This window comes from Erithacus rubecula (assembly GCF_903797595.1).
Source record: "Erithacus rubecula genome assembly, chromosome: 6".
NCBI classification, from domain to species: domain Eukaryota; kingdom Metazoa; phylum Chordata; class Aves; order Passeriformes; family Muscicapidae; genus Erithacus; species Erithacus rubecula.
This window is the reverse complement of record NC_136688.1, coordinates 18,681,656-18,703,894: the sequence shown is the minus strand read 5'-3', so window position 1 is coordinate 18,703,894 and position 22,239 is coordinate 18,681,656. Positions and strand designations below refer to the sequence as shown.

Below are 22,239 nucleotides of genomic sequence, written 5' to 3'. Positions count from 1 at the left end.
AGAGAATGCACAAAACCAGACCCAGTGCACGTTTCAAACTGGTTGTCAAAGCCTATGAACAAAGAAGTTCCAAGGGCACAAACACCACTGAAATGTAATCCCAGACATTTCACAGAAGCAGCAGACCACAGGGAGATGTTCAGACTTCTTTCCCATACAGTAATAACAACACTACAGGCAGGGAATCACAGTCGCTTATTTGACACGGGAACGTAAATACATTTTTCAAGTACTGACACTGCAGTCATTCATGGTAATAAAAACCAGAAATCATTGCTTATTTGCTGGCAGAGAAGCTGTCAACTTGTTTATTTGCTGGCAAATGAGTTGCAACTTGTTTCTCATTTTAGAAGACCTTGTTGTTCTCTTTCCACTTCATGTACATGAGCAAAGCTTGAGATTAGGAGCAATAGGTCGGGAGGAATAATTATTTCACAGCCTGTGAGACTGATAGACCATCTATTTAGCCACAGAAATATCTTTAGGCTTCCTTAAATTCCACCATAACATGATTAGCCGTGCAGAAATTTTTCTTTGCCTTCATCAAACATTAACGCTGTTAACATCTCATTTCTTATTTATTTTTTTAACTTTATTTTTCCAATTATTTCTACTGTATGCAAATCTGCTGGTATTTGCACTGCTTGAGAAGATTGCTTCAAATAGAAGGTGGCAGCTTTTGAAACATTAAACAATGATTAGACAGGCACTGGGCCAAAGGAGTGTGTCAGTGAGGAGCAAAGGAACAATGCAGCACCAACACTGAGTTATCTGGAGAGAGCTGAAAGCACTTAGCAATTCCAGCAAGGTTTCCCTGCTGCCAAACCAAAACAACAATGATTCATGCTGCCATATTATTTAGCATTCATCATGATTCTGAATTACCCAGTGGAAAGTTCACACTGCAGTGCAGACAAAGCCCTTTAAATTTAATGAAAGGCAAATTGTCCTCTGAGCTGGTACCAAAAAGCATCTACCACTGCTCTCAGATTACGTTTGAAAGGAAACTAATATGAAAAAAATAAAAATAAAATCATCAGTTTATTCACAAACTCCACTGCAGAAGGCCATAGGGATGTGGAACTGAATTCCACAGGTCCCCAGTCAGGAGTTGTCCCTATCAGACTGTCAGGAGAGCAAGATCTGCCTGGTTGTGTGGGAAACTGGCTGCAGAACTTACCCAAAACCTCACAGACACCCAGACACTGTGAACATCACAAAAACAGGAAGGGTATTTATACTTTCAGGGTATAACCTGTATCTCCATCCACACAGACTCATGAAACCCCAGACCCACAGAACAGAGCTCCACTAAGTGGTGTTAACAACTCCGTTCATGGAGGCCCAATGAAAACAAAATTTTTGTCTCCAAATAAATCAGGTGAGGGAAAACAAACAGGAATTCTCACTCTCTCACAGCCTAACCCCTAAGTCCTCATTTTCCCCTTGTTAACTTCATCACCATAAAGGAAAATTTTAGCTTTTATTCACCTTCATCACATTTTCCATACAGTTTTAAATTCAGCTTCCCCAAAGTTTTCCCAGTTGAAGCAGAGCACTTTAAATAGGTTTCTTTCCCAGGGTGAAAGGAAGGAACACCATTTTAGCAACACTCCCAGAAATCACCAGCAGTCAACAAGTGAAGCTGAGTAATTTAAAATCTGGCCATCAAAGATACTTTGAGAACACTTCCAAAAAACTCAATGCCAAGCACATCTACAGAAAAGTAGGCCAGAAGAAAAGCCAACATGAATTGATTTAAACTTTTAGAATTCACATATCCTGGGTTAAAATGTTCTGTACTTGGACCTTAGACTGACACTAGGTTCCACAATGCCTTTAAAATATCTGGCAATGCCTATAAATGTGCCTTTGTGTGGTAACCAGAGATGAATCTGTAATTTATTCATATATTTTGTTAACTGATTGTTATCATTTAGTGATATGCTACAACACTCCCAAATACTTCCTTAGGCAAACCTCTTATCAGTCTTGCACCCTCCACCACATCAAGAATTTTGAGGTTCTATCACAAAGAAATTGAAGTGTTTGAAATTATCAGCTCTGGTAGGAAGTTTTACCACTACTTAAAGTTAAGAACTCAGCATGGATTTTATGAAAGTTATCTTTTTATTCATTTCTCTTTTTAAGAAAAGCATGCTTGGGTTGAGAAGAAAAGGTAAATTTTAATGAATTTCATTTAAAAGGCAATTTTCATTTCTTAACTTTATGTAGGATAAAATCCTTTAACTCTTTTGTCTGACAGTGCAGAGTATTTTCCCACACCCTGTCAAACTCTTTCAATTATAAGTGCCATTCTTTTGATAAGGAAAGAGAAAGAAATCCTTTAAGAAGTCATTCAGGCCCATAAAAGCTTACATTACTAGAATATTTCAAATACATTTTCTATCAAAGCCTCCATGAGAAGAAGCTGTCAAAAGGAAATAATCTGACCAAATCACAGTATCTTACTGACATCAACAGATATTGGCACTTTTCTCATGAGCTCTACAGGAATGTTTGTCACTGCACCAAATCTATACCTGTGGCTGCTACTTGAATTCAGTGACATGTGCTTGAGAACACTATCAAGAGAAAGCATTCAAGCATTTTTGAAGGCACAGTAATCTGACAAATGTGAGAGGGGAAAAAATGGGGAAAGAAAAAGGGTTTTCAATCATGCAATTTCTCAGAGCTCTCCAGAGATTACTGTTAAGGCTAAAATCACAGTGATGGCACTGAGAAGTGCACCAGGGCAGTATTTATCTGCTGGCATGCTCAGTCAGGGTGCCAGCAGCCCAGAGCACCTGCAGAGCACACAGGGTGAACTCCTCATCTCTACCAGAGGAGCTAAAACCAAGCCTGCTCCCAGTGAATGTGACTGCAGCCTGAGCGTGGCCACATTTGGCTTCTGAATCACACCTGACACAGGTGATGCTATTTTGTATAAGCTGACCCAAATCATTATTCCAGAATAGTCCAAAGTGCCAGTGTGCAGCTATTTATCACACCTAGAAACTGGAACTGTCATTTGCTCACCTGTTTCAGGCTTTGCTGTGCCCAGGAACACGGGGCACTGTGAGTGTGCTCACAGTGAGGGGATGAAGGATGAGAAGCCCCTGACTGTGCACTGCCCACCTGGCATTCAGGGCACACAGCAGATGTGAACAGGAGTGCATTCTGAGCTGGCACACTGGGATTAGAGGTGAAACACAGCCACCAGGAAACAAGGCCAGTCCTCCTAGACTTGGTGTGCTGAATCTGACCCAGGAAAAGGTATTTATCAGACTGTAACACTGCAGGTGGGTCAGAACTGAATGAGCTAAATGACCTCATGGGTGGAATAACAGATCAGATGACCATACATTAACTTCTGCCTCTGTTGGCTAGGGAAGATTCAATTCACAGCATTATCTGAATGCTTGAGTCATAAAGTCTGATGTCAGGAGACTGCAATAAAAGCTCTGCCCTGCACAGCTGCCCCCTGATGTGGACAGAGGTTCTGCTATCAGCTGGCACACACACTGAAATGCTGCTTTTCCAGCCATACCAACAGACTGAACTGTGGTGTATTGCAGAAGATTAAAATAACTGTTCTGCTGAAAGACCATTTTGGTCACTGCCAACACCTCTGGAGCACACAGAGCTTCCACAGAGGCAATGGTCCCCCAGAGCTGGAACTCTCCTCACTGCCCAGAAAAGGGAGGCTAAGGACCTTCCACTGGAGTTACAAAGAAAGGAGACTGATGGTTCCCAATAAAGAACTCCAGGCTGGTTATCAAACAGCTTTCACACAACTGTGATGATGAGGCCACAAAAACCAGAGCCTTGCCTCCAACAAGGGATGCTGACCCTGCCCCTCGTGTGATGGAGTGGGAGTCCTTGAGTCTGATGGACTCTGGATTTCAGGCATGGGGGAGTTAGGAAAGCTGAATTAAAAGCATACTACATAATTATGCATAAACGAAAGCAAAAGAGAATGGAAAAATATGTACCAAAAAGGAGACAATGGAGAGAGAAAGGAAGAAAGTGGGAAATTATAAAAATGTGCCAAAAAAGGGAAGGAACAGACTATTACTGGAGGTGGAGTAAGGCAGGGAGGGATGATTCAGGCAGGAGCTGAACTGCTGTGGCTAAAAGCAAAGGAAAGCAGAACGGTGAGATGGGGGACATATGGGGATGCAGTTTGTGAGAAAGTGCAGGAAGTAGTGGGATGGAGGAGACAGTAAGAAGCACAGTTACCCTGGAATTTGAGAACATGCAAAATGGAGACCCAGCTGAATCACACAAGCTCACAAAGAAGGATGAGTTGTAAAAACAAATCAAACAGAAAACCCCTCACCACACAGGAGGAAGAATAATTGGGACAAATGGCTTTATTCATCAGCAGGGTACTTCTCTGTTTCTCACTTCATTTTGATATCCTACTCCACAAGCTCTCCCCTTTAAAGCAGGGATCAAATTAATTGTCACAAGGACTGACAAGAGCACACAACAGTCTACAGCCAGTCCAGGACATCATCTTCAGAACCCAGTGTCCTCATAAAAATCTCACAGCCTATTTACATTAGTGTTTCATATTTTTTTCCACCAGAGTTCTGAGCTGCATGGCCAGGACAGTCCCTCACAGCCCTGAATGAGAAGAACATTATGCTCTAACTTCTGGTGATGAGTGGAACAGATGGCCAGAGGACAAGGGTTTGCCTCCAGTCATTTCCTTACTCCTCCTCCTTTTCAGATGCATCCACAGTAGCTGGCACACCTCACTGCAGCCCCAGCAGTGGAACACAACACACAGCACAGCACAGACATATGCTCAAAGAATTGCCTTCATTAATTCAAGCTGCAGCTCTCAAGGTAGCCAAAGTAAAATGCAGAGTTTGTAACAACACTCGTGTTTTTCTCAAACTCACAATGGGACAGGTTTCCTGCTCTGCACATAAATATATGCTTTTTAACATCTGATTCCTAACCAGCATTGCACAGCCCTCTTTTCATGTCAATCCCTGTCAACCCTTCTGAGAGCTTGCTTGTAAAGTCTGTGCAATAATGATTTCAGCATCAAGACCTTTAACCAATGCAGAGAATCAATCCAGGCAGACAAAGTAAAGCCTTCCCAACATAAACCACAGCCTAAAAATGAATGCAGGTTTGGATAAACTCGGCCTATTTCCTTGCTTTCAGATGTTCCTGTTTGTCTTGGAACTCTCCTGACATTCAGGTAAGGGAAGAACAAGGATCCAAACAGAAAGAAAGCAAGAGCAAAGGTTTTCCCCAGGAGATTGCTATCAATAGGTTTTTCATAGTTGTATGATCTACAAATAAGCCATCCTCAAATGATGCTGTGCTATGATATCTAGCATGCATTTCAACAGTAGTCTTGAAGCTTATTCATCACTGCTTTTGTGAAGAAAAATAAAATCAGACATTCTTCTATTCCCAAACATCTCTTAAGAACCACCAAAGAAATAGAGCTTTTTTAATGAAAAGCTCTGGATGCTTTCTGAGAAGTTTCTTTTCAGTCAGTTTTGAGGACAGCCTCTCACAGGGGGTATGGTTGCACCTGACCCATTTTACCAATTTGTGCTAATTGTCACACTGCAAGATGTAAAATTCACATCCTGTGATATCCAGCATTATTACTGCAGTTCAATAGCTGCATTCATGGAAATCTCAGGACAAAATGAGAATCATTGCACTGAACATGTAGGAATATTTCATTCATAAGAAAAGCTTCAGGGAAAAGGAAGGAACCTTGCAAAATCTGAGCAATACTATTAACTATAATGTGAATAAAAATGTCCCACAGCATGATAATTACTGCTGTAGTGTCCAATTCTGTAAGACATACTCTGGACACATGAATGCCCACTGCTCCCCCTGAAGCTGAACTCATAATGGTTCACAATGAGCTTTTTCAGAGATTTCAAATCTTTAAAATACCTTCAAGAAGTACTTTGTAATGCAGTGATGCTCAATGACAGCAAAAAGACTCCAAAGCCAAGCCAGGGCTCCACAGAAAGTCACCACCCTGTCCCCAGAGGGCAGATGCCACAAACCAGGGGCTAATAAACCACAATGCCAGTAGTCTCCAGCTCAGGCAAAGCTTCTAAATATGTTTCTGAGTCTAATTAACCACCAACAGCCGTGGGTGTGGCCACTCAAAATTAATTTTAAGCCTCTTGTTGAAAATAAAAACAAAATTGCACTGGTTGTGAATGAAAAACTAAATAATTATATTGCCAAAATGTAAATTGTTGTGTGCATTACCTCTGCAAAGCAAACAGCAGTACTGAAGAGAATGGGCAAAGATTCTGTTCTGACACTTTAAAATACAACAAAACATCTGAAATCCGTACAGTTGCTTAGTCACCAACGTGACTAAAACCCAAATGAGACACAAATAAACAACACTAATATCTGACTTGTTTTAATAAAACTTTTGTTCTCATTATGCAGTATACAGGTAGTCACTGAAATGTGCCTTTTTTATCCTTCAATTAAATTCTACTACTAATGTACCTATCAGCATGTATGAAACAATTCAGAGCAACTGTCATCAGAATTCCACCAGAAAAGATGGTATGGTGAAATACACACATTAAGCCATGCAATTGGCTTTATTAAGCAAGGGATGAACATTTTAGGACCTGCAAAATCTATTTTCTGCTTCTAAATGGCACACACTGGCATTGCCACAGTTTTCTAACTCCAAACATTTATTTTAAAAAAGGGAAACTTCACAAAGAGATTAATTGAGGTCTCCTGAAACATAATTGGGAACTTGAAAAAGTGAACTGAGGTTTAGGGAATGCCATAGATAATTTGCTTGACATACCTTGAAGTACATGAAATAAAATATTAATAAAATAGCATGTATTGTTCAGGATAAAGGTACAGACTCTGGCTCTACACTTGAATAAATGGCTTCTGAAATCAGCCTTCTGGAATTTTAGAAAAACCATCTAGTTCCTGCACTGCTCTCTTCCACAATACAGGCCTACAGAAATCTGGGATTCATTAAAAGGTGCCCATTTGGACTGTGACAGATCTCTGGGCTCACTTTTTTCTTTCCAGTCACTTCCCTCAGTGTGATGCTTCCTGCCTGTGAAGCCCATGGCTGAGGCACCACAGAAAGAAACCTTCCATCAAGTTAGAGAAGCTGCCATCCCTGGGAAACACCAGAGAGTAAAAATATCACTGATAATCAGGATTCTGACAGATCCCTGTGAGAAGCAGAGCTGGAGCCCACTGCAAGCACAAACCAAGTGCTTGCCCCCTCAGGTAACATCCCAGGGAAACCCAGAGTAACTCACTTATCTCACAAGCAGCAACACTCACAAGCTAAAGAGCTACTAACAAAAACACAGAATGACACTAAATATAAAGGATTCATCTCAGCAATGCTGGAAGGGAGAAAAAGTGGAAAATAGAAAACTGTAAAAGGAAAAGTAAGCTTTAAAATAAATATTTCAAGATTTAAACTAATAGTAGGAAAGCCCATAAATCATCTTTACAATCACTCCTGTTCCAAACACCCATCTGCTCCATATATATGCCTATTACCATGTCTTCAGCATACTTTATGGGATAAAGAGGACTGTAGAAATCTAATTTACTACTGCAGGGAAGAGATGCCAGAGAAAGCGTTAGAAGAGCAGCATAAAATCCTGTATAGGGTTGAATTTTTCTGTGAGACTAACTATAGCTCTGCACAGTGTGATTTTGTTTAAAATGACATGTAACACCAAGCCAAGGCAGCCAAACCAAAGGTTACCTTCCTCTCAATTTCTGTCTCCCTGCTTGGGGCCAGGAACCCAAGGATTTAAGGCACTGGAGAGTAAGAAATGCAAGCCTGAATAAAAGGCACAGCAAATCATAAAAATATTAGACAGTACAGTACTGATATGAGTACTAACAAAAAATTATGGCTGGGCAGGTTTTCCTGAAAGATAAAGCAGTTCCTGTGATTTCTGATCTATTTCAGGTATGAAATAATGAAAAAGAATAATTTTGACAAGTGTGTAGAGCACAGTGCAGAGGGTGTTTGTTAGCAAGTTCATCCCAGTGATGGCAGGCTCTCAGAAACTGGTATTTGTGACACTGCTCTGCAATGTGCCCACTGCACTAACAGCCTAGCAACTCTACAATATCAGACCCAAACTCTGGAAGCCACTTTTTTTCCACAAGACTATTTTTCTCCTTTTATGTCTGCTTTGTGGCCAGTTTATCAATGCCCAGAGACCTCAGGCTCTGCAGCTGCAGCAGCTACTCAGATCCTTGGAGTTCCCATTTGAAAGGTGCAGGAGTGGATTCACACAATCACAGCCCAAAAGCTGTATTTCCATGCTGTGTTCTCTCCTATCCAATTGCCAGGTGTTGCATAAGGGAGAGAACAAAACTAAAGGCATAGGCCTACACCAAGTTGTTGAGTTTTTCAGAGAGTCAGGATTGCAGTTTTTCCTTCATTCTCAGTCAGCAGAAGTGGATATGATGACGTGCATATCCTGGGGTGGGGAACTTATTTACTTGCCTCCAAATAAGTTCCTTTGTACAAATCTGAGACACACTTTTGATCAGCAGCAAGTCACAGGATTTAGCTACAGGGATATAGCCAGATAACAGCAGCAAGTGATAGCAAGGATAAGAGAAGCCCTTTATCCAGCTTTTTCCTTCAACAGGATAAATTCAGATTCTCCTTTTATTTTAACAGTTCAGAATTAAACCCCCCAGCACAGCAGAATTTTTCTTTAAGTTCAGCATTCTGTGCTTATTAAAATTTCATCACTAAAGTTGCTAGACAATAAGACTTGTAAACAGTGCTCAGCATGGCCCCACTGACAAACACCCTGGCAAGCACTGAACCATCAGAGATGGGCAGTGCAATCCTTCAGATCATGAAGAGCAACATCTGAGCAGACAGCAGAGAAACAGCAAGGTAAGGGCTGCTAATGAGGACAGGAGAAGAGGGAATCTAAAGGAGAAGTGTAAGAAATTGTCTTGGGTTGCAATACAGGATGTGGCTAAAAATGTCTGTTCTGTCACCATCCATTGAACTGGGTGTGGGAGTGACCCTGATCTCCTGGCACACATTATCTGCTAATGGGCCAGCTTTAAACCAGCTGGGCAATCATCTTTATCTTTCCACAGCCCATCCTCCTTCCAGGAGATACCTCCTGTTCATGGCCATTGAGTCCCAGTGCATGGCTGATAAAATTCCATCATCCCACTGGGAGATGCTCAATCCAAGGGGAGGAACCAAGCCTTTCCTACCCAGATAAAAACTGAGATTTTGGACAGCAAGTTATCCATCTTTCCACTGGATTCCAGAGGAAAGCCAGACCTTTCCACATCATCCCTGGAGCTTCAGAGGAAACTGCACCTTCTCCAGGAGCACTGCTCCAGCTGAACCACATCTGCCCCTGCAGGAGGATGCAGCACCATGGAATGGGACTGTGCCACCACCCTGACTGACTGATGGGGTGTCAGATTGTATTCTGACACTGTCAGGGTTGGGACTGTTTTCTGTAATACTGTATTTCTATTTTAATTTTCCTAGTAAAGAACTGTTATTCCTAATTGCCATATCTTTGCCTGAGAGTCCCTTAATTTCAAAATTATAATAATGATTAGGGGGAAGGGCGTTTACATTCTCCATTTCAATGAAAAGCTTCTGCCTTTATTGGCAGATACGTGGTTCTTCAAACCAGGACAGAAATACAGAAAGACATTTTATACAAAACAGAGAGCACACATGTGGAATCATACAGTGGAAGCAGGAGAAGGACAGAAACCATATGAGCTTGAAAACACTCTGAAGAGCTAAGAGTGAAACTTGCTAGGTGTAATCTATTGTTATAGTCACAATTTTGCCTACCAGACACCTCAAACATTCTGACTTTTGTACACACTTTTAAACATGCCCCACTTGTTCAGAGTGCTCCACAGAGATCAAGACAGCCCAGCACAAGTGTGGGGTGAAGAAGGAGGAAAACCCACCGACAACATTCGAAAGGCCAAGAGGATGAGCAAGAGCTGGAATCCAAGGTTTCTCTTGAATGAGGCAGCCTCGGGGCAGGGAGGGGGAAGAAGCAGAGTCTCTTACCATTGTTGCTGTTATCATCCACCAGGATGATCTCCTTGAGCAGGTGAGCAGGAGTGCGGGCCATGGCCGAGTGGATGGAGCGCAGGATCACCGAGAGCGCCTCGTTGACGAAGATGAACACAATGCTGACCTCGGGAAGGCTCTCGGGGAATGTCAGGTTTCTGCACCTGAAGGAAGGGTTCAGGAAATGAAGAGATGTGAATTGCTGGCAGTCACATTGCGAACAAAAGCCATTTCAGAGAAATCCACCCCCAGCTGGAAGAACACGATGAAAGATACAGCTCCAAAGAACAGCCTGCTACTAAAGCTACGACAGATGGTGCAGCCAGGAAAACACATCCAGCAGTGGAAAACTCACCTGTAAGCACAGGCAATGGGTTTAATCAGAAAGGGGAATACTCTCATATCTGGTACATTTTTCTTTTCTTTTTCAAAAATAGGTATTTCAGCCACATTCCAACTTGCTCATGGAAGCAACAGCATGGAAGTGCTGCCCACAACTTTAAAGCTCCTCAGTGTTTTACGGGGTTTTTTTCACCTCCTTCTTTGAAAAAGGATACAAATCTTTCAATTACATGAGTAGAAAGCTCTTCTACCACTTTACCTTTTTAAACTGTCAGTAAAATACTTGCTTTTTTAATAAAGCCACAACTTAATTGAGTAAAAGGAATTAACTATTTTTGTGTGGAACTTTTAGTATTTTAACGCCACGTTTCTGAACAACAATTAATTCTACCTTTTTCTCAGATCTGAAACTATTCACTAGGATGAAATTAGGCACAGGCTGACTCAGGAAGCATTTTTAGATAGACTTTGTAGATGGAAATGATTGATGTTAACGCTTTTCTCTACCTCCTGAGTGGCTCTCCTTCCCAGATGCCAGGGTTCACCACATCCAGGAACCCCTGGAAATTGTGGAAAGCATAAGTAACAGCCAATGTTTCACATACAGAAAGCATGGATGGATTCAGTATTGTTACATCATGCTTGAATTTGACTCCTTAATTAAATCTGTTCTTCAGTTCAAAGAGAAAAATTCTTTTAGGATTTTTTATTTTAATTTGTGTAGTAAATAAATACTTCTCAAAAGCAATTCTCTTCATGTGCTGGATGCTGTACAAAAATTAAGTTAAATCAAGGTGATTAATTTACTTCTGTGTTTTTACAGGTTTGAAAAAAGTCAGTGCATAGGACACATAACATCCAAACTGACTGAGATAGCACAATATTCAAAATTCAGCTGGTCAACCAATTTTCTAATTCAGTCATTAGTTTGAACTGATGGAAATCACATTGAAGAAGCTATTTAATATTTTAGGTACTTTCCTGTCTGCCATCAGGCAAAAGAATTATAAGGACATATAAAACAGAAAACAATCTGGAAAAAGTAGTAAGAGTTCAAGTCTTAGAAAGTGTACAGTATATTTTTAATAACCTAGCTCATACACCTTTTAGAAACAAACATGAAACCTCATTGTCACAGAGATCCAAAATTTTTTGTTCCATGGCATCAATTCCAGAGGGAAATAATAAAAATGGTGTTTGGATTTACTGATTCCCACTTGTGGCTCAATCTGCAGCATAACAATCCAAAACTTTCTTGCCCAAATCAGTTTGTATTTCTACTGGTGTGTTAATCCTCTAGTCATTGGTAAGACAGCTTTCAGCATCAGGATGAAGTTTTCTTTAAAGCACCCAGGAGCGGGTTTTATGCAAAATAAATCACTACAGTAAGAGGCAATTAGTGCAAGGCAGCACTGTTTTTCTCTTTTAGCCAGTAGTGCAGGAGTTAAAACCTTCAGCCAGGACAGAGGGAGCATGAGTTCAATCCTCCCTGATCTCCCCAGAGAGCCAACTACTAGCCAGCTTGCTGTGATTATTTTCAGTCCCTCTTTTCAGGGTCATTCCATTTTCTGTGGAGCAATTAAACTAAGCTGGAGTGATACCAAGTCTCTCTAACCTCATGTTTGGGGCAAATCCCTTGGGGGAGGGACCTGCAGCACACATTCAAATGGATGTTTGTGCATTTTAAACCCTAAACTCCACTCTTCATAGCTATGTTCAATCTTCTAGATTATAATGCCACCAAAAATGCCTTCTGATGTGATCACTTTTTTCTTTCTTTTGCAAGCTAATATTTATTATTTCCTTTTTACTAGTGACACTTCGGCAGATGAAATAAAAGCATTTCCATAGAGCCTGCAAGTCAGATGGCAGGGCAATTGACAGGGATGCCACACAATCATGGGATGGATGAGGTTGGAATGGCCTGGGGAAGCCATCCTTGCTCAAGCAGAGTCCCCAAGAGCCAGCTGCCCAGGAACAGCATTTTCCTTGTCCAGACAGCACTGGGATGCCTCCAGTGGTGGAGACTCTACAAACTGTGCCTTTTTAAGGAGAAAAGATAGTTTCCATACCTGCCTCCTGTACCCTAGAGTGAGTATTTTAACCTCTGAAACTGCTCCTTAAAAAAAGATCACCTTCAGTGCTGAACAATCTCAGAAAGTCCTGTTGAAAACAATCTCTGAAACTCCTGCCCAGATGACAGAGTAGTTGAAGCAGGCTTCCATTTACTTGGGCTGAGCACTGCCAAACCTGAGGCAAATCACTGACAAATGTGAGTTTTAGGGACCATCAGGTTTATGTGGTATCTGACAAAAGGATTTCTAACATGCATATTTCAGGCTCAGAGTGGCTGGGAGGCCTCTATACTTATAATCACATTAGAATTCTTAAATACTAACACTGACATTTTTCCAAAAGACCCTAAAACCATTACAGATCCAAGTCCTCAAAAAACAGACCTGTTCATGCCAAATGGTGTATGCATCCAAATTTTGAAAATTTGTCTTCAAATAGACTATGAACTAGTTAACAGGTTTAAACTTACTAAAATAATCTTCAGTATTACCCTTTAAAGAATCTGCAATGCTCGTTATTTTAGTGATGTGCTTGCAGCCAAGATGAACAGATACAAAATGGTCCAGCAAACAAATCTATAGACAATCCATCTTTTAGCTGTCTAATTTGGCACAGTAATACTTGCTATCTTCAGCCATAGCAACGTACAAAGAAGATAAAATGAAACTCTAGCAAAAAATGAAACTATCTGGTGAGATATGGCATCTATTAAAGAATTAAGAAAAACAGAGGGATTTTTGAAAATGGCTATAAAAATATAGTGACAATAGTTCAAAGAAGTTGCCTCCTTCAATATTGGGATTTTTTTTTTCTCCTCTGTCAATTAAGCTAAGCTTGACATAAATGTAAAATATGCTACTGCAAGAAACTAGTGACAAATTATATTCCAAATAGGTTGTAGATGACAGAACAGCCCTGCAATTAATCCATGTACAAACTGAAATGCTCAAACAAAATTTCTGCTTCTGATGAGTCTTCCATCCATTTAAAAGAAACTATTTCTATTGGTTTTCCCAGCTGCATTCATTTACATCTTACATATTTGCAATTTTTATCATTCTGGACAAAATTTTTCAGTGCTAGCAACTTGTACAGACATGAGCAAAGGTTTTAATCCTGTGAATGTAATTTGGTTCCCTTTTTGCACACAATACCTTAAAAGATAACTACAGTTGACACTAGAGAATAGAATTAGACCCCTATTTTGTCTAATTTCTTCAGTCTTCTCAAGTAGGGTACATTCCTGAACTGAGTTCATGTTTTCTTTTTTTTCCCATTCAGACTCATTCGTTATCTTTACTTCCAGCTCAGATTCACTTATTTTTCAGTGTGTCTGTAGTTTTTAAAAAACACTTTTTCCTCTCTATGTTGTTTTTCATATCAGCTGTTGACAATAAAAATGACCTTTTTTTTTTAATTTAATTTAAACAAATCAGAATTAACCCAGCCCCAGATCCTGCACAGAATGTAGAGTGCCTGAGCATTTTCCCCAAGTATCATCATCACCTGTACGCCAAGTTTTGTGAGGAATCAGATTCCACAGTGATAGGAATGAACAAGAAATAGCTCCAGAGAGAGAAGGGGGTGTGTGCAAAAGTCAAGGATGCTGAAGGGGGGAGAGGAGAGGAAGCTGTAGGGATGGAGATGTCAGGATCTCACAGGAGGCTCCTCCAAACAAAACTCCACGAGGCACACTGAATCCAGTGGGACACTGAATTTCAGGCACAGACTCCAAATGGCATTTTGAGCTGCAATAGTGAGTAAAAATCCCTGTGAGCAACCCACCCTGCTCAATTACACTGGGCTAATGGCACCAAAGTAGCAGTTGTCATGGTTACCAGGAATTTAGAGAAACTCCTGCAGTTCTATTTCAGGCACAGCTCTGCTAAATGGAGGGCAGCATATATTATGAGGCTTCTTTCAAATATTTGTCCAGAAGACAACTCTATTCCTCCATGCATTGTGATAATTCAATTTAGCCAGTCATTAGCCATTAGTTTAGCATAAACTATGCACTAGAGCAGCAAATCAAAAATTATTTCCTGTATTAATAACTTATCTCTGAGACCTTATACAAATATGCACATAAATTATGAACGCAAATTATTTTTTTGAAAAACTTCCACCAAGAGTATCACACCAAACAATAGCAACACCCTTGCTTTTGTTTAGAAAAAAAATTATGGCATATAATGCAAGATGCAATTATTGGATGCTACTAAAAATTTTTGGGGTTCAAGTATTGTTTTAGGAACATAATGGGAACAAGTTTTTGTTCCAACAGGGTTCTCAGAAGCACAAGCAGAAACAGAATTGTACTATCTTCAAGAACTGGTAACATTTTGTGCACAGTCAAAATGGCAAACAGAAGTTCAAAATATATGGGGGTAATTAAAAAAAAACCAAACATCCTGGCATAAATGAAATAAATAGCACTAAAACTCTGGCAAAAGAACTGCAGGAGTATTGTAATAACTCCTGCACAACTGCACAACTGTTTATGTATTTATGTTCACAATTTAATTATGTGATCATACTTCATTTTTCCTTTTGTTATTATCAGTATTTTTAGTGCTGAGCTATGCTAACCAGGTAGGTTAACATAAAATAAAAAAAAAAAGGTATTTTCTTCCCTGTATAAGTGTACATCATCATTAATGTGGGTTGTAAGAGCAGCCTGAAGCCTGGAGCAGATTTGGTCCCACTGCAGTGATGTGGAACACTTCCAGAGCAGCCATCTGAGGAGACACATCCCAGCAGGAAAAGCACAGCTCAGCTCAGGAACCCAGAGGGTGCCTGCTCAGGCAGCTCCCACTGCTGTGGGAACCACTCTGAAGACAAAGGTGAGACAAGAAAAAGAAGAATCAGAGGTAGAGAGGTAAGTAAAAGAGAGAGTGGAATATGACAGAATTAAATGTTAGGTGTTAACAAGAATGCTGAAAACTTTGGTAATTTTAGGACTTCTCTCCAAAACAAAACATCACATGCTTTTGTGTTCTTTTTAAATGATTCCTTTGAAACACCAAAAGCAACAAACTATATTAATGTTCTCTTTTACGAGTAGCAACAAAAGAACTTGGTCAGGAATTCACAAGGAGCCACATCCATCACTAACACAAACCCACCAGAACAGAACTGTTCACAGGGACATGTGGGAGCAAAGGTTTATGGAATACAAGGCTGGAAGAGCTGGCTTTGGGAGAGAAATAGAGATTACATACAAATCCCCAGCATAAACCTCACTATTTGAAATCATATGCTTTTCTTACATCAGTTTGAATATTTATAGAAGTCTGATGCATGCCACATCCAGGATTGTGTTTACCACCATAAGACTGATGGACATGTTGGACAGGTATACACACACATAAACAACTTTTGTCCCAAACCACATCACTCTCCTCAACCAGCCAATGTTTGATTTTTCTTCCTTGTAGTCCCATCTGCATTCAGGGGGTCTCTTGCCTGCTCTCTTTGTGCCCATTTTATCACAAACCTAATTTTGCTGTCTTCAAGATTTCTACCATTGTCCCTTGCCAAACTGAGCCTCTAAATAATCAGTTTGGGAGGGGTGAATTGTTTGAAAGAAATAGTGCTTACAAAATAGCCAAAGCCCTTCTCTGCACCTTTCTAGATGCCAAACTTTCAGCCAGGAAAAGGGCAAACCTGCTGCAAGCCACATGCTATACCATGCTATTTGACAATTTCCAAAGAATTAAAACATCTGAGCTTTAAATGCTTCATTTGCCTCCCACCCTTCCTGCCTCTGCTTCCTTCTTTTGCTCCTTTGATTTCTTCCAGTCAGCTACACTGACTGAAAAGGTTGGTTTGCATTTACTGGCCAGGGTTCTTTGTACCAGACAGTCTCTGCAGGAGCCAAACCCTTTGAAACAGCTCCTCTGCTGGGATCCTGCTGCAAACCTTCTTTCCTGCTACGCCTCCTTCTCTCATCACACATTCAAAGAAGAATATTGCCTCCCTCTCCCATGTGTGCTTCAACACAGTGGATCAACAAAAATTTACAAGCCAGCAAAGTAGAATGTTTGGTGCTCAAAAGGAGTTTGGGAGACAGGTTCAGAACCCCTAAACAACCTAACTTGTTATAATGAATTTCTGCATGAGCTTCTTTCATTCACATTTCACTCACAAGAAGCTTTGTGGGTACTGCCAGCCCGACTAAAAGTAACGAGCACAACAGAATTATAACTAACACAGAACCATTATCCTCTGTTCCTGCATGCAGCAAGGGCTTCCTCAGTGCTTCCAAGCTCATTAGGGCCAGAAGCTATTTGCCATGTGATGTAGATAGATTGTGGGTAGGGAACAACACACCAGCCACCTTCAGCAGCACAAAATCACAAAACCAGGCCCTGGCACAGACAGTACTGCACAATAAACCCTGCACTGTCTTCTGAGTATTGCAAGAACTGAGCCTATTCAAGGTGTGAGGATTACTTCAGGAGGCTAAAGTATCCAGGGCAGTTAATCTCTTATTTACTTACAAGAGATTATTTTGGACTGTGCTGGGGACACCCTGTGCTAGCACAAACACTCACAGTGCAAATGAACCAAATCCAGAACAGGACAGGAGGCTCATGGCTGTACAGAAAGCACTCTGCAGTACCCAAAGCATGAGAAGCTCCTTCTGAAAGGTGTGACAGCTGCCACAGCTTGACCCAGCTGTGCTCTGCTGGATGTTTCCACCCAATGTGACAATCTTTTTCCAGAGAGGCCAGAGCTCAGAGTGCACTGCCCTAACTGCTAAATGTGTTCTGCTGCCTCCTCATGCCACTCACACTGAAGGAATGGGCAAGGCTGGATTTCTGCCCTCTCCTCCATCTGTGTGGTGGCTCAGCAATCTCTAATTGTCCTCTGCTTTTGTCATGGCATTAATGCTGATGTTCACAAAGGTCAAAGCTGAGTCATACCAGTATGATATAAAAGGGATAATATCACAATTTTGGCAGATCACTTAATTCTCCTGCTCTCAGCTGGGGCTAACAAAGTCTCAATTTCCTTAGGTTTCAGTTGCAAATATTGTTGTCTTCCCAAATTCCTGTCCTTCATAGGACAGGTTCTGAGTGCAGATGACAGACAACACTGAGCCCAGAGAGAACTGTGTGAGATCTACTCCTTTGGTGGGACTCCACTGTCATGCTGACTCTTGCAGAATCACTGCTAAATCCAGGCTAATGAGCTTGGTCAGACCTTGGCTAACTCTGCCCAGAGCCACTCTGGCACCTCATACCTGTGCTCTCATGCATTTCTGCTCAGAACAGAAACACCACAACCGGCTGAGGTCCAGCAAAGTTGGCTAACTTGGTCTCCATGGCATTTACTGCATGCTCTCTTCTCACCACACTGTCCTTGGCTGTCATGTGTGCTGCTTGAGCCCAGAACCTGCCCAAGGATAGTTTAAATACAGCTACACAGACTCAGAAAGTGACTTCTGCACCAGGTGCTAGAAATCCCAAAAGTTGATTATTACACTGAAAACATATCCTCACAGGGCTGGCTCTTGTTCTCCCAGAACATTCATGCATGTGCTCTCACACAAATGAGAATTTTGCTGTCAGGATCAGGAATTCTTTTTTCAACAAGAGGACTTCCAGAACACCTGTAGCTCTGCACTCCACAGGGTGCTGTAGATAGAGCAAACCCTTTGATACTGCCTGACAACACAGTTCATTTCCTCAGGGTCAGTCCCTGCCTGCCATACAGCCCATGGGGTGAGGAGCCTGTCTGAGCTATCCTTACCAAGCCATTATTTTGTGTGGATGTGTCCCTAAACATACACTGATGTCCATCATGGTTCCAGAAGACAGTCAGCAAAGGATCAAAACCTTCACAGGAATTAGGATCATGACTCATTTCTAACTAGAGTTTCTTTTAAAATCCTAACCTTAATTTATTTTCAGCTACAGTTACATTCATTTTCTTCATCTTTTTAATTTTTAAAACACATAGTTATAAAAAATTTATATTTAAATCATTCAGAAGAGTAATTTAAAAAGACCTGTAAGAACAAAAACATTTCTATCATTGATGTCTAGATAAAAGATTTCTTTTTCCTCTGGATTAGTTTACAATTAAAAAACAAAAAGGAGACTGTCCCTACAGGCACTGCTAAACTGATTTAACCAGAACACAAGTACAATTGCATGGACTTTGATTTCCTTGAAATCAGTATTTCAGCAAATCAACAACAGAAAATATTTCTACAGTGCAATACATAATAATATATAGCATAGATACTGCTAAAGTGCTGCCTGGGATGGCGTTCATATATTTTTGCTATCATCAACTTAATGTGCAGCATCAACTTAATGTGCAGCAAAATGCACTACTGCTTTAGTTATTAAAATATTTGGTTAGAACAAGTGAATAAGATCACATTTGAGTCACTAAGTACCCAGCATATTTATTTTAATGATCTCTCTTTTTAATGAGCTGCAAAAAAAGCAGATTTCCCTCCACCCATTTCTCCATCTCCAGAGCTGCTGTCTGTTCAAAGCATCAGATATATCATCAAGGCTTCAAAAAAGCTGAGCATTAATTGTCTGTGTGAACGAGCCCCGGATGCACTGAAGGGAAGGAAAGTTCTTCCCTCCCTTGGTCCCATGCACATCCCCACCCATTGTGAACAACCCTGGATGTGATCACGAGCAGAGATCAGCCCAGAGAAGGAGCTCCTGGAGTTTCAGGGCTTGGCTCAAAGGTGTATTGCACCACTGAAACTCACCAGCTTCACCTGCCCACTGACCTTGATCAGGCAGTTCTGGGCTCTCAAAGAAAGCAGCTCTCATTTAGACAGATTACCTGACAGAACTGAAAATTAGCATTAAAAGGTTCTTCTTTTAGCAGACAAACCACACCTGCTAACTGATGTAAAATGTAGGTGAGATGATGCTTCCAACAGATCCTGAAGAAACGTTAATGAATACATAGTGGGGCTCTAACAGGACTGATCTAGGGTACAGCAGTGCTTCAGAAGACACTTGAAATGAAATGTACAGCCTTCATCTGTTTGATAGAACTGACTCATTGTGGCTGCCATCTGTACCTGACCTGCAGGTGGAGCAGAGCTGGCAGGCACAGCACAGCCCTACAGGTGGAACAGGGCTGGTGGGTCATGGAGTGGGTCCTGCAGGTGGAACGGGGCTGGTGGGTCACGGAGTGGGTCCTGCAGGTGGAACGGGGCTGGTGGGTTACAGAGTGGGTCCTGCAGGGCACCCATCATGGCCCCACAGATGAATTGGGGCTGGCAGGCATAGCCTGGCCTCACAGCAGGCAGGGATGGATGGTGACCCCCAGATGGCACACAGCCATCAGCTGCCCCCCAGATCAGCCATCAGCTGCCCCTGCACTCACGCGCTGGGCCGCAGGTCGGGCAGGGCCCGGTCCAGCGGCAGCCGGTCGCTCAGGTAGGCGTTGTAGCCGTAGTACTGGAACTGCTTCAGCGCCAGCCGCCGCTGCTCGGGGCTCAGCTCCTGCCCCCAGTGCGCAAACAGCGACGAGTCCCCGAACGCCTCCGCCGGGCTCTCCTCCAGCTTGGGTGGAGCTTCTGCCAGACACAAACACAAAAGGAAACTGTGAGCATCTGCTGTTTTAAAAAGTGCAACTCCAGCTCCACTTGCTCCATCCGCGTCTTCCCATGACGTGCCCTCACGGACTCTCATGTCGCTGCAGCAATCGGCGTGGAAGGCTCAAAATCTAAAAGTCAGATCGAGTTAGGTCGAAACAATTCTCTTTCATCACAATCTGACTAAAGGCCAGGACTGATAAATCTAAATGAATTAAAGTTCTGAAGAAGCCTTATTCAGAAAAGAATGTTATTTTTCTTTTATACGCTAACATGAAATACTGGATTATCTTGCAAGGAAAAGTCTGGAGTTTTGGAAGGGAAAAACAAAGAATCTGTATGTAATGCATAAAATGGCTGCCAAAGTCTGTGTATAAAAATAAGTTCTTTAAAACTACATATTCAACACAGAGAAAATTCACAGTGCTAGGCACCCATGTTTAAACAGCAAACCAATTTCACTCATGCAGTAACTTTATGCTCCAGTTTATCAATCCAGCCTACTTGAGTTTTCAGTCCATATTCAGGTGTGTGTGATGACACTACTGGGACCATCACTTTGTATTGGTGTGATTAGAAAAGGTTTTCATTTCCCAAGGCCACATCTCTGGCCGCTGTGCCAAACAGAGAGGAGGGGTAAAGATACACCTAGAACTCAATTTAAGGGGGAAAGATACACCTAGAACTCAACTTATGGGGGAAAGATACACCTAGAACTCAATTTAAGAAGAACTTCAGTGCAAAGAAAAAATACCTTCTTTTTCTTATTATTTATCAGCAGTCACATTAACAGTGACACAACAAAATTAAGAACTCCCCTTTCTAAAGGGCTGTCCTTACAAACACAGAGACTTATTAAAATAAAGTGACTATTTTGAAAACCTGTAAATGGTCCCCAAAGTCCTCCTCAGCACCCAGAGTCACCTACAGGTCTGGAAGCTGACTTAACCTTCATGGAAACACCTAAAGACAACACTTTCTGTACTAGCAGGATCTGCCATCAGAATCCTGACTCCCAAAGAATGCCAGGAAGCATCCTTGGATCTCCTACTAAAAAGAACCCAAAATGCAAAAAACATAAATTGAAAAGACTAGGTTATTTGATTTGTTCAAGATGTTCTCCTTTTTTCCCTGACAAGGCTGACAGGAAACTAATGGCACTTGCTTCCTACACGATGTTCCAAACTCTGTAAATATGACATGTTTCTTTACTTGACAAATTACTGTCTTCCAGCCTGAATTTGGGAATCAGCTCCAGCTCTTCAAAGATGAAAGACAAACTAAACCCTCAGTCAAAGGAGGAAACTGCTCTGACAGGCCCTGCTACCACACAGATGAATGTCTGAAAGGGGAGCTTGGCAACTGTGCAAGTTGGATAAACTCAGATCATTTTAGAGGGTCTAAACTTGAAAAAGGCAGAATAGCATTTGAATACCAGTTCAAAAATCACAGCAGCATAGGAGGTCACAGATGTCTCTGTCTTTTCATGGATGAAGAGCCAACCCAGACACAACTGCCTTCACAGACTCACACAGGCATACATTGAATTTTATCTCATGATTTTGTGGGCCAGAGTATTTCCTAAGTGATCTGTGAATCTCTTGCTGCTTTCTGATTGAAAAAGTGGTCAGTAATCCAGGCTGCATCTCAGTTTAAGTTTTTCCAGTAATGGATATCTGTGAATTTGGTTTACAAGCTCTACTAAACCACTTAGCAAAAGCAGTGATTTTTTTTTTTTTTTTTTTTTTTTTTTTTTTTCTAAGCAAACACATTATTTCAATACACTGCTCTACAGGAAAACAAAACATTAGCAGGAAATTTCAATTACAATCCCAATCAATGGAATTAAACATCCATCTCTGATGGCAAAGCCTTTCTTTCCTTTATTTGGCTGAGAACCCTTGGGGGAAGCCACTTTCTTCAGCCAGTCTCTCACAAAAATGAAAATAATGAGTACAGCTGCCTTTTGACTATTCAAGAAGTGCACCTGATGCCTTGGCCCCATGAACAGGTCATGGCCTGAGGTGTGACAGCCAGGCTCCTGCCCCCTGCTCCTGCAGGCACAGCACCAAGGTGGGGAGAGCAGAAACTCAGAGGTGACCCAGGAGCAGCGCTGCACCTAGAAGGAGAA

General features: G+C 41.5%; 1 protein-coding gene across 1 annotated transcript in view; it reads right to left on the bottom strand.

Annotated features, from left to right (window-relative positions):
- Window positions 1–22,239, bottom strand: part of GALNT18 (polypeptide N-acetylgalactosaminyltransferase 18) — a 164,417-nt gene that overhangs the window by 81,738 nt on the left and 60,440 nt on the right. Inside the window, exons 2-3 of the mRNA XM_079310158.1 lie at window positions 19,898–20,090; window positions 10,106–10,272 (exon numbers count right to left, since the gene is read on the bottom strand). Coding sequence (XP_079166284.1) covers window positions 10,106–10,272; window positions 19,898–20,090 — 360 coding nt within the window. The remainder of the gene's footprint in view (window positions 1–10,105; window positions 10,273–19,897; window positions 20,091–22,239) is intronic.